We start from the raw sequence: 13,402 nt of genomic DNA on the forward strand, positions 1-13,402 counted from the left end.
ACTCACCTCATGCAGACCCTGGCTAGAATTGCCCAAGCATTATGGAGTGTAACTGTACCATATGGACTACAATAGTTCAAGGCAGCAGCGCACCACCACCTTCAGGGGCAATTAGGAAATCAGCAATAAATGCTGAGCTGGATAGTGACACCCACATCCACTGCATGAATGAAAATAAAGGGTGTCAAAAATTATACTCCTCTCTCACCTGGTTAACCTCAAATGTAGTGAATTTTAAAGTTCAGACCCACTAGCAGCAGGAGGGGCTGACAGCGGGTTAGAAATCCACAATTTCAAGAAGCAGGTTTTTCAGTGGCTTTTCAAGTATCCCATTTCAAGTGAGTGGCGTGACCACAAAGCCACACCTGGCTGCTGAAGTATCAGAATTTTAAGGGACCCAGCTAAAGAGCGGTATGGAATTATCCTACAACGAAGAGACAGCAATTCGACTGATGGAAGTTTCAAAGCAGCAAGGTTCTCCAAGTTCTCTAAGGAATCCCTAGACGTCATGCTGTGGACCATAAGTCCCTGCAGAGGCATTTTGTTCTCAGCCGATGTGTAGAAGAAGCCTGCCTCAGAAACCAAGCAGGCATGCTGAAAGTGGCTGAGGAAGTTAGCAAAAGTGTGGCCCCTCGTTCATGGATACAATGACATATGACCTCATTAGGACAACAAAGGCGAGTAGCATGCTGCAGTGCAAGCACCCTCAATCTGATTTCCCTTCTCCTGTACAGCACTCATCAAATCAACACACTTCATAGCTCCACTCAGTTCCCCTCACACTCCAGGCACCTCCTCGCATCCACTTCTGACCAGCCATAACTGACACTTACCTTTACATTCATAGCTCTCTTCTTTGTCTCCTTGCAAAAGACAACACTGAGCATCAGGGAGAGGCCTCCAGTCATAGCAACACTCACCGCTTTAGAGGACAATATACTGGAGAAAAGCAGATTCTTAACATATTTAGCTATTGGCAATGGATTGATGGGATCATCAGCTACCTCTTGACAGAATTAGTTTTATACACTCACATGGCACACAACACTCACTTTTGTTGCCTGTTGACCAAGTCAATAAGAAAGGATGATTTCCATAATTTTAGACAAACGAGTTCACAAGTAGACAAACTCTTTCACCTCTAATTCATATCTAGCATCTCCCATCAGTCCTATAAGCATCACTCAGGAGCTAGTGCAGAAGGACTAAGACTCCTCAGACTGCCCACCCTGAGGAAGTAAAATAACACGACTTACGTGCACTTTCCACCAGGTCAAATACACATACCTTGGCGGGTCTCCAAGGCATGTAGTTAAGTTGTCACATTTTGAGCTACACATTATAAGTGTTGCAGACAGGATAACAGGGGAGAGCCCCATTAGATAGTGCAGGACCAAAGCTCTGCTCAGCTGGACACAGATGCAGAGCCTCAGGAGTTGTCAATAAAGAGGGCTATACTAGAACAGCAAAAAAATGCACGAGGGTTTGTCAGTATTTTCAGATGCACTGCACCTGAGGAGAGAGAGAGATTAGAGGAGTCCATCTCCAGCATAACTGCCATGATGTGTTGTCCAACTCTTTGTTCACAGCAAGTGTGGATTTGCCAAGACAGGGAGATGGAAGTGGGGACTATATTCAAAGTGCTGCCACTCCACCCCATCTTGTCCATGTTCCCTTTAGTCATGACCCCATTACTGCCTCTTAGCCTGGAGGCCAAGTTTGCTCCTGCACACGTGCAGATAGGGCAGTCTGGGTGGGACCCTCACAAGCTTGAAAGCAAGACGACATAAGTCACAAGCATCTCAGCAGTCAAAGCAGGGAGTGATCATGCTGCCCCTAATTCTGTTGAAACAACAGGGACAGCAATATGGAAAAGTACTAGAAAAAGGAAGAGAAAGACTTGAAATCACTTTTGATTTCAAAGCTCCTCTATCCAGTCATTTCCTTTATTAGTTGTCATCTGCCAAGTGACATTCAGGCATGCAGAAAATGGTACGGCAAGAGTAGAGGATGAGAAATAGGTGTGAGACGGGTGGATTGTTGATTGCAGCGAGGCTTTGTGCACAGTGAGTTCAGCATTAGTGTGCCAGTTGGCTGCACTGCCTCAAATGAGCTGAAGTGCATTTCAATGAGAGTGTCTAAGTGAACAGCTAAAGGTACCCTGGCCACATTCTCTTCCTGTGCCTGGGGCTCCAGTCCTTGCTGCTGTGCAATGTGCAGCACACCATCATCATTCTGAAAACCCTTGCTGGTGCATACTCAAGCAGGCAACCCAGATCTATCCAGGCACCCAAATTGAGGCTTTAGAAACCGATCACTTGTTCAATCACACTTCTTGTGCTCATGTGGCTTTGGCTGTACCTTATCTAGTTGTCAGTGATAGGGCTCCTCACAAGTGTCATCAGCCATAGCCAAATAGAATAGCCCTCCTCTCCATTGAGTCAACCGCTGGCATTATTGCTTGGATGTGCAAATATCTGCAGAAGACCGACTGGCACAAACTAATGGCATCATGACAGCTTCTTGGATATCCTGCACAGACATGAATTATGTCTGATGAATGAGGTTATATACCAGCTGAACATCATGGAGTGGAATCTATTTCAACTGATGAATCCTGCTGGTTTATTTAAGATAAAAGCAAAAAACTGCAGATGCTGGAAACCCAAAACAAAAATAAAAATAGCTGGAAAAACTCAGCAGGTCTGGCAGCATCTGCGGAGAGGAACACAGTTAGCATTTCGAGTCCGTATGACTCTTCAACAGAACTTTTTACTTAGTTCTGTTGAAGAGTCATACGGACTCAAAAAGTTAACTGTGTTCCTCTCTGCAGATGCTGCCAGACCTGCTGAGTTTTTCCAGCTATTTTTATTTTGGTTTATTTAAGAGTTGTTTCATTGCTACGACTGCAATCTATGACTTCTTGTACGTGTGGGGATCCAGCTAAAACAGCAAATCTGAGGGCACTGTCATTTTGACTGGCCTCATAATTAATGAAGTGGACATAAGTGGCAGTCTTGGCAACTATGGCAGTCACCTGGGAGTTGCACTTGTGCGCAGCAGACACTTTACAGATGTCAACAGCAGATCCTTGAAGCTTGAGAATAAGTAATTAAGGGCTGCGGTGACTTTGACCATCACTGGCAATGCATGCCCATCTGGTCCACTTGGCAGGGGTTGGTCTTCTAGAAAGCTACAAATGCCTATTAATATCAGGCACGCCTGTCCCACAAGGATTTTTCATGTGCTCACAAATGCACTCCAGTTAAATGTGGAAATTGGCAGGGACTTGCTTGCTTCCCAGTATACTAGCAAATTTTGATGTTGTAACTTTGTACACACACTGACACAACACCTTGGCAGGTTAAAATTTTCCTCGACATATCTTTCCTTGACACCTAGGGTATCAAGGTGTGTTCGTACACACACACAAACAGCTATCAAACATATATGCTTTATAAGATTCATGGAATCTACAGCCATTACCAGTATTGTTACCAGTCAAAAGCTACATTCATTGACAGACTACACTTAATTACAGCACATTGCCAAAAAAACACTTTTCCTTGATTTGCATATAACCAACAATGGTGATATAAAGACTCAAAGTTACATTTAGGACAAGCCCTTACCCTTGGAGAATGGTGGTGAACACACCTCAAAAGTCAAGCAGCGGAAGAAAATTCTCTCACCAATTTTTTTTTGAATTTCCAATATTTCAGACCTAAGCATTAACTGTTTCTCTGTGTATTTCAACAACATTAGGTTATTCAACTGTAGGGGCAGACCCAGACCCAAACCCAAAGTTCTAGTACAGGCCACCGCATTGCTATTAGGTTGTCGAACCCTGGCCACATTTCTGATCCCTAACCCAGTGCTGATGAGTCTTATTGGATCATCAAACTAAGCATGAGCCATTAAAAGAGCCTTGGTACAAAATTCTTAAAGAAGCAATGTCTTTTCATAATTTCTCTCTTGCTGGGTGATGGTGATGGTAATTTTATTTTGACAATAATGGAGACAGAATAAGTGAGGTAGGATTTTTATTTTTACTCAATATCAAACGATACTCACCTTGCAATCCACAATAACTGCAAATTGTAATTGGAGACTGTGGTGAAGATGTGGTCATCATTTTCTCAAGATTAAAATTCTGCAACAGAAAAGTTTTTCTACAAATTATGAGACTGGGCAAATAATCAATAGTTTAGTAGAAATAAAATGAATTCAACCATTACAACTTGCCTTTAAGAACACAAGGCTAGTTAATCCTAACATTAATCTAACAACATATGTATCTTCATATGTAACATTTGCACAATCCAATTTGTCCATTAAAATTCCAATGTGCTAATTACACAAAATATTTCAAGTTATTGGTTTACTGAGTTGAAGAAGTTTAATTAGGACAACTGCACACACTAGGAAGAAAAAATGGGTGACATATATTCCATTGCCAAGAATGAAATTAGGTGACCAAGTTACCTTACAAGTCTTGGCATCTAACTTATCCAACCACTATAAAGCAGCAACAAATACAGTTTGAAACACTGAAGTAAAATGCTAAATAAAATGATGATCTGGTCAGGCTGCTCTTTGAGTGTTGTATCCAGTTCTAGTCAGAGACATAGGGGCATTTAAGTACCAGAAGCAACTATGAACCATGAGACTCATCTCTCTGTCCAAATTTAGAGCAAAGTCCAGAGAAATTTGGGCTCTTTAGCTTTAATGGAGGCATCCACAAAATTTTCTTATTTGAAAAAAGACAAAATAAATAATACAGGAAAGATAGGTACAAACATTATTTCAAACTAAACAGAAAGAAAACAACATGGGGACAAACTAGTAAAAGACAAATTTAGAACCAACATCAAAAAGCTTTGTTAAAAACTGAGAATAGAATGATCGCCCAAATGTAGCATGGATGAAAACCTTGAAATAAACAATTGGATGCTTTAGGCTCTAAATGGATAAACAAAAGAGGGGACAATGGCCTTGGTCACCTTTAAATATCGTGACTACAACTCTTTTAATTCAATTATTCTCGGAAATTCTTAATCCAAATAACTTGATAAAAATATGAACATCAACTTTACAATAACAGAAAATGTTTCATTGCTTACACTGTTACTGCCTTCAGTTGATACAGATGGAGACAGCAGGATAGAGCCAATTGTTTGATGCTGCATTCTTCGTTCTATATATACACATATAGAAAAAAAGTTGTGAATTTAAAATCTTACAAGGCCACTAGTCCACAGCATGAAACCACTTAGAGTTTAAACACCAATGGCCTATAATAAGCAGTTTCAATAAGAAACCATGCTGCAAGTGTTCAGTGTTTAGGAGTGGCACTGGAACTTCATTGAACTTGCTCTCTTTTCCCCCACTCTTCCTTTTTGTTTTTTTTAAAAAACGCGTTAATAGAGGTACGTAGATCCAAATGACATTTGGGGGGGGGGGGGGGGCATGTAACTAATATTGGGCAAGGATATGAAGCGGTATGAAAATACAAGGGAGAGGCAAAAGAAAGCAAGGCTAAAAGTGAGCAAAAAAAAGTTTGTAATTAACAATGGGAAGCATTACTTAAGTAAAATAATGTGTAGAGTCTATCAGAGATGAAAAGAGTTGAATTTGTGGGAATGAGAAGGATGCCCATGGCCTACACAGAAGAGTCTTACAGTGGGAATGAAAGGGGAATTAGAGCAGTTAGTTAGGATAACTATAGATAAGAAAATATTGAAAATTGGAAAACTCAAGTCAACATCATAACAGTGACTAGACATTGCAAACTACTTCAATGGCTGTTAAACACTTTGGCGTTTTGAAAGGTGCTGTATTTATTTATTCCTAATGCTGAGGGGAAGCAGACATGACAGAGGACTGGGCTACAAACCTTTAAACATCTCTGGCAATTGAAGTGGTGCAAAAATACTATAATACCACTGTTCAATAAAAGTGAAAGGGGCAAATCAGGTATTTCTAGAAACTTGCAATACATGATAAAATTAATAACATTCACAAGAAAAACCTGGATCAAGGAGACCCAGCCAGCACTGATTTGTAACGAAGTTTGCCTGACAAACTTAGTTTTGTAAATAATACCTCACATTGACAAGCTAAAAGCAGTGGATGTTGCATGCATTGTTTTTCAAAAGCATTTGATCTGGTGCTACATTAGAAGCTTCCTTATAAATTTAAGGGCTGCAATATTAAAAGGAACGTGGCAGATAGGAAAGGAAGCAGAATAAAAGGACAGAAATAGAAAATAGCACCTAATCGATTTTTTTCCCAGATTGGAGGTGTGCCTAGGTGTTAGGCAGATGACACAAAGGAAAGGGATCATTTGGTTGTTTGTGAACAGGACTTGAGCAGCTTGGAAGAAATGCATGATGGTAGAGGGTAAGAATAAGGAGACCAAATATATATTAAATTACAAAATTTTCAAGGGAGAGAAGCAAACGAGATTTAAGGAGTCAGATACACAAACAAACATTCAAATGCAGAAGAACATGAAGATATATATATTTTTAAATCATACAGTATTTTATAAACAGATATAACCAAACTTACAAACCAAGTAGTAACACTAGATCTATACAAATCATTGGTTAGGCCAGTTTTGGACATTAGCTGCAAAAATAATGTCAAGGTAAGGGAGATTGTAGATTAGAGTTGATATAAGGCCCTGAACGACTCTTTTGGGGAAATTGGGGCTTTTTCCATTACAGCACACACAGTCAAAAAGGTTTATTTTTTAATGAAAGATAAATAGGGAATTCAGATTTCCACAGGTAATTAGTTGTTAACTAGAGGCTGTTAGTTTATGAGAATTACCAATAGAATAAAAAGAGAGATTTCATTTTTTTTTAAATGTCGAGGATTGTAGGGCAAACAGCTGTGAAGCAGAATTCATAACAGGTTTTTAAAAAATAGATAAATATTAGAAAAAAGTTGAAAATGCCATCAAGAGAGCAGGGAAATGAAACTGGCTTCTTGGATCAAATGGTCTCTGGGCAGCTGTAAAGTTGTTACTTGGCAACATGGCCTTCGTCCAGTGTAAAATCTTCCTCAAAAGTATGAAACAAGATGCAGAATATTTAAAACACTTTTCCTGCTTTCCTTTAACATATATCTTAGGGACAGGAAAAATAAAAGGCTTTCAAAAGTTAATATATACGTGCATCATAGAACACTAAAGTGGCAGTGAGACAACTGTTTGTCAATCACCTGGATGTTGTGCAACATGGTCTCATCATAAATCAGGAAAAGGCAGCAGCAACAGATTGATGGTCAGGTAGCTGATCAATACCATATAAATTGGGGCATCATTCTGAGGGTGGAGGGAAAGGAGGAGGAATCACCTAAGTGACTAGCCCAGACAGATGAATGAGTACTGTAGGCAAATAGCCAACAATGCACTAAGGAGAGCAAAGAACCCTATAATAAAGGACAGCAATTATATGAAACTTCCCACTTTCAACTCAGTGTCTTCTACTGCATGTGGATTACATCAGAACAAAGAATATTGCACTATACACTCCAGATTTTTAATTACATTTATAAATTCCACAAATGTCTACTAAAATTACAACTTTTTAAATTCATTGAGGATACTGGCATTGCTAACAAAGCCATCATTTATTGTACACCTCTAAGTGCTCTTAAGGAAGTGAAGGTGAGCTTCCTTCTTGGAGGGCTACCCCAAAATGAAGGTACTCCCATAACGCTGTTAGGTAGGGCATTTCAAAATTTTGTCCCAATAACTATAAATATCCAAGTGCTGATGGTGTATAAGTTGGAAGAAAATCTGGAAGTGATTAAGTTTCCAACACACCTGCTACCCTTGCCCTTCTAGCTGTTGAAGTTTGCAGGTTTGTTGAAGAAGCCTTGTAGAGTTGCTGCAGTGCACCCTATTGGCAGCATACACTGCAGCCACAGTAAACTACTTTTGGGAGGGAATGGTTGCAGAGTTGCTAACATGCACAAACCAAATATATGGGCAACTTGCAAATAGCATCTCTACTGCCAAAAGAAACACCGAAGTGCTTCACAAAAGCATAAAGTTCCAGTATTCACAGCATTATTTGAATAACCAAAAAAGATACATGATGAGAGGTGTCACAGGTAAAATACAACAATACAAAATGAAAAGATGACTTTATATTCTATAATTGTCTGCTACTTTTCAAACTAAGCCTGAGAATTTCAAGAGTTTACATTTCCCAGTATATAACTGGATATGGCATTGAGGGGGGCGGGGGGGCAGGAAATAGCACACCTGGACAACAAGATCACATCTGTGGCGATCTGGGTCCTACAAATTGTGCCTTTCAACATCAACATCAAAATTAACATCATGAGTTAATAACTGAGAGAACATAAACCTGACAAAATCCAGAGTGGAGTCCTATCATGTGGTTGGTGTTTCCCTCAAATTAACATCTTCCGGTATCCGACTAGGCCCCAGATCTGTAGGTAGAGGCAACGATGGCGTAGTGGTATTGTCGATGGACTAATAATCCAGAGACCCAGAGTAATGCTATGGGGACCTGGGTTTGAATCCCATCACGGCAGATGGCGGAATTTGAATTCAATAGAATTCTGGAATTAAGTCTAATGATGACCATCAAACCATTGCTGATTCTTGTAAAAACCTATCTGGTTCACTAATGTCCTTTAGGGAAGAAATTCTGCAGTCCTTACCTAGTCTGGTCTACATGTGATTCCAGACCCACAGGAATGTGGTTGACTCTTAAGTGCCCTCTGAACAAGGACAATTAAGGGCGGGCAATAAATGTTGGCCTAACCAGCGACAGCCAAATTCCATGAACAAATTTTTAAAAAGGCTTTAATATTTCCTCTTCATATCAGCGTGAGATCGAGGGGGTGGGTAAAGATGCTAGACAAGTCTGCACCTCCTAAAACCATGCTTATACTATACAACAAGCAAAGAAAGGTAACCCTTTGATTTGGAAGCTGGCATGTGATGACTATGTGTCTTGGATTGAACAACGACAGACATTCCACAACAAGTGTATGCGACACATCCCTGGTTGACTGAGCTACACAAGCTTGCTGTCAATATTGCCGCTCTACAAGAAACCAGGTTAGCCAATATAGGCTCTATCTGGGAGACTAATTACACCACTACTGACATGGAAAGAGTGCTGATGACCACTGTGAGCATTGTGCAGGCTTTGCAATAAGCAACCGGTTGACACAATCAAGTCACCTGTGGCAACTTTGGAATGCCTTATCACCCTGCGGCTATCATCCGATGGAGGAACAGTCAATATCATATGCACCAATTTTGTATGGCAACATTTCAGTCATAGAGCATATCTATGACTCCCTTGGTGACACTGAGGAACTTTCCAAATGGCGAGGGGCTATTCATCCTGGGTGTTGGAGCAGTTAATGATTCATGGCAAACAAGTCTCTGTCATCACAGGGTGCGCAAGATCAGCAATAACAGCCAACGCCTTGAGCTTTCTGCCCTGAATGAACCTGCATCACCAACAGCTTTTTCAGGGCAGACATTGCCAAAAGGTATCATCGTGTCACCCAAGGTCTGGACACTGGCACCAACTAGACCTCAAAGAGACATGACCTGCCCAGTGTTCCCCACAACCACACCTACCACAGTACAGATTACGACAAACTACTCTCATCGTCAGCAGATTGAAGGCACACCCCTGAAAGTTCCACAGTTCCAAACACGACAGCCTGGCACACGTCAATAACTACTGCACAAGTAATAATGCCAAATACTAATACTTCTCACTGTTAATAGAATGATTGCTACCCACCGAAGGTTTACCAGGAAGCACTAATGCTACAGATAAAGCTTGAAAGTCGCTTAGCTCAAATCATCTCTGAAGCTGCAGAAACGTCATTTGGTAAAGGCAGAACCTAGAACAAGGATTGGTTTGTAACCTACTCTGCTGAGATGACAATTGTAATTTGTGCAAAAAAAAAGCCTACATGATTTACAACATAAACCCAACAGCTAAAACACTGCACAACCTAAAAGTAGCAAGACAGCCATCCAAAAGATAGAGAGATAAACATTAGATCAACCTATGTCAAGAAATTTCAACTGCCTATGTCAATGGAAATCTATGAGCTACGTATGAAGGGATCAAGAGGGCATGTGGTACTAACATCCCCCTGAAGTCGGCAGATGAAGTACTCACTAGCATAAGTAAACAGATGTTCCACTGTGCTGAACACGACTGAGCTCTGTACTCCTGTGAGATGGATATCTCCCAGACCATGCTTGATGCCCTTCCACAATTTCCTGTCATCAATGACTTAGATGAAGAATCATCACTTGAGCTCGAGAAGAAAGTAGGCCACTCAGCGAACAGAAAGGCTCTCAGAAAGGATGGAATCCCAGCCAACCTGCTCAAGCGCTAAGCCCCATCTATTGCCAAACCTTCATGGCCTTCTCCTCCTCTGCCGGAAAGTAGGCTTCATTGCACAGGAGATGCTTGATGCAAAAATCATCACACTACACAAAACAAAGGTGAGAGAAGACATCAACAACCAGGGGCTTCTCACGCCATATTGTCTTGGGGAAGGCCTTTGCTAGGGTCATATTCAAAAGACTCCATGTACTTGCAGAATGAATGTACCTGGAAGCATAGTACGGTTTCCACGTTGGCAGATCTACTGTGGATATGATCTTCCCCATACACCCTTTCATAGATCTCATTAAGGCATTCAGCAACATCAGCAGAGCAGGACTCTGCAAAGACTTTGGGGAAAAGCGGTAGCCCAACAAAGCTCTTCAATCTCAGCCGCTCCTTCCCTGACAACATGCACGACATAACTTGATGGTTCCACATCCTAAAGTTTCAGAGTGAAGAAGAGACTGAAACAGGGCTGTGTCCTAGCTCCCACTCCAACCTTTGCCTTCCCTGGACATATGAAAGGAGCCTACTTGCACACCAGATCAGATGGCAAGCTGTATGATTTATTAAGACTGAAAGAAAAGGCAAAAACACATCACGTCCTGATCAGAGAACTCCGTTAGACTGATAACGCTGTGTGAATCACCCACACAGAAATTCAGCTACGAAGACTCATGGGCTGTCTCTCATATGTCTACAACTTGTTCTCCTTGATTATAAGCTTAGGGGAAATGTGGTCATGTGCCAAGTGTTGCACCTCCACCCCAATCACACTAAATAACATACCACTGGAAGTTATTGGCAAATTCTCCTCAGGTCCATGGTGACAGACTATCTGTCCCTTGATGCAGAACTTGATACACACATAGGAAAAATAGCTACCACCTTTGGCAGACTCATGAAACATGCATGGGATAACATCAAGCTGATCCTTAGGGGTAAGCTAATAGCTTACAAGGCCTGTATTCTCAGCACAAAACAGAATTACCTGGAAAAACTCAGCAGGTCTGGCAGCATCGGCGGAGAAGAATAAAGTTGATGTTTCGAGTCCTCATGACATGGATGCTGCCAGACCTGCTGAGTTTTTCCATGTAATTCTGTTTTTATTTTGGATTTCCAGCATCCACAGTTTTTTTGTTTTTATCTCTGTATTCTCAGCACCTTGTTGTATGGTTGTGAAACACGGAAAGCTTACAGGTGGCCATTACCAAGGAGAAGGTGCTAGGAAAGCTGAAAGGTCTGAAGGTGGATAAATCACCTGGACCAGGTGGATTATACCCCAGATTTCTGAAGGGGATAGCTGAAGAGATAGTGGAGGCTAGATAGTTGGTGGTGATCTTTCAGGAAGCACTGGAGTCAGGGAGGGTCCCAGAGGACTGGAAAATCGCTAATGTAACCCCCCTGTTTAAGAAGGGAGTGAGGCAAAAGACGGGAAATTACAGGCCAATTAGCCTGACCTCGGTCATTGTTAAGATTTTAGAGTCCATTATTAAGAACAAAGAACAGTACAGCACACGAACAGGCCCTTTGGCCCTCCAAGCCTGCGCCGATCACATTTCCCATCAACTAAAACATTTTGCACTTCCGAAGTCCATATCCCTCTATTCCCATCCTATTCATGTATTTGTCAAGCTGCCTCTTAAACACCACTATTGTACCTGCTTCCACCTCCTCCTCTGGCAGCGAATTCCAGACACTCACTACTCTCTGCATAAAAAAACTTGCCCCGCACATTTCCTTTATAGCTTTCTCCTCTCACCTTAAATCTATGTGCCCTAGTAATTGACTCTTCCACCCTGGGAAAAAGCTTCTGACTATCTACTCTGTCCATACCAATTATAATTTTGTAAACTTCTATCAAGTTGCCCCTCAATCTCCATCGCTCTAGTGAGAACAATCCGAGTTTCTCCAACCTCTCCTCATAGATAATAACCTCCAGACCGGGCAGCATCCTGGTAAACCTCCTCTGCACCCTCTCCAATGCCTCCATATCCTTCTGGTAATGTGGTGACCAGAATTGCACACAATATTCCAAGTGTGGCCTAACCAAGGTTCTATACAGCTGCAGCATGACTTCCCAGCTTTTATACTCAATATCCCCGCCAATGAAGGCAAACATGCCATATGCCTTCCTGACTACCTTATCCACCTGCGTTGCCACTTTCAGTGACCTGTGGACCTGTACACCCAGATCCCTCTGCTCGTCGATGCACTTAAGGGTCCGGCCATTTACAGTATAATTCCTGCCTGTATTAGACCTTCCAAAATGCATTACCTCGCATTTGTCCAGATTAAATTCCATCTGCCATTCCTCCGCCCAAGTCTCCAACCGATCTATACCCCGTTGTATCTTTTGACAATCCTCTTCACTATCTGCAACTCCTCCAACCTTAGTGTTGTCTGCAAACTTACTAATTAGCCCAGTTACATTTTCCTCCACTAGTCACAGCTCTCCATTCAGAAAAGCACCCTTCCACTGCTACCCGCTGTCTTCTATGACCAAGCCAATTCTGTAACCATCCTGCCAGCTGACCGCTGATCCCGTGCGACTTTACCTTCTATACCAGTCTGCCATGAGGGACCTTGTCAAAGGCCTACTGAAATCCTATATGTAACATCCACTGCCCTTCCATCGTTGATCATCTTTGTCACTTCCTCGAAAAACTCGATCAAGTTAGTGAGACACGACCTCCCCTTCACAAAACCATGCTGCCTCTCACTAATACGCCCACTTGCTTCCAACTGGTAGTAAATCCTGTCACGAAGAATCTTCTCCAATAATTTCCCTACCACTGACGTAAGGCTCACCGGCCTGTATTTCCTGGATTATCCCTGCTACCCTTCTTAAATAATGGAACAACATTGGCCATTCTCCAGTCCTCTGGGACCTCACCCGTAGCCAGTGAGGATACAAAGATTTCTGTCAAGGCCCCAGCAATCTCCTCCCTTGCCTCCCTCAGTACTCTGGGGTAGATCCCATTTGG

The 13,402-nt window shown here is 41.8% G+C and overlaps 1 protein-coding gene across 1 annotated transcript in view; it reads right to left on the bottom strand.

Moving 5' to 3' along the window:
* Positions 1-13,402, bottom strand: part of tdrd1 (tudor domain containing 1) — a 102,028-nt gene that overhangs the window by 78,774 nt on the left and 9,852 nt on the right. Inside the window, exons 4-5 of the mRNA XM_041209281.1 lie at positions 5,124-5,197; positions 4,075-4,153 (exon numbers count right to left, since the gene is read on the bottom strand). Of these exons, the coding sequence (XP_041065215.1) occupies positions 4,075-4,153; positions 5,124-5,197 (153 nt within the window). The remainder of the gene's footprint in view (positions 1-4,074; positions 4,154-5,123; positions 5,198-13,402) is intronic.

The sequence above is a fragment of the Carcharodon carcharias genome, chromosome 17 (assembly GCF_017639515.1).
Source record: "Carcharodon carcharias isolate sCarCar2 chromosome 17, sCarCar2.pri, whole genome shotgun sequence".
In the NCBI taxonomy this organism is placed as follows: domain Eukaryota; kingdom Metazoa; phylum Chordata; class Chondrichthyes; order Lamniformes; family Lamnidae; genus Carcharodon; species Carcharodon carcharias.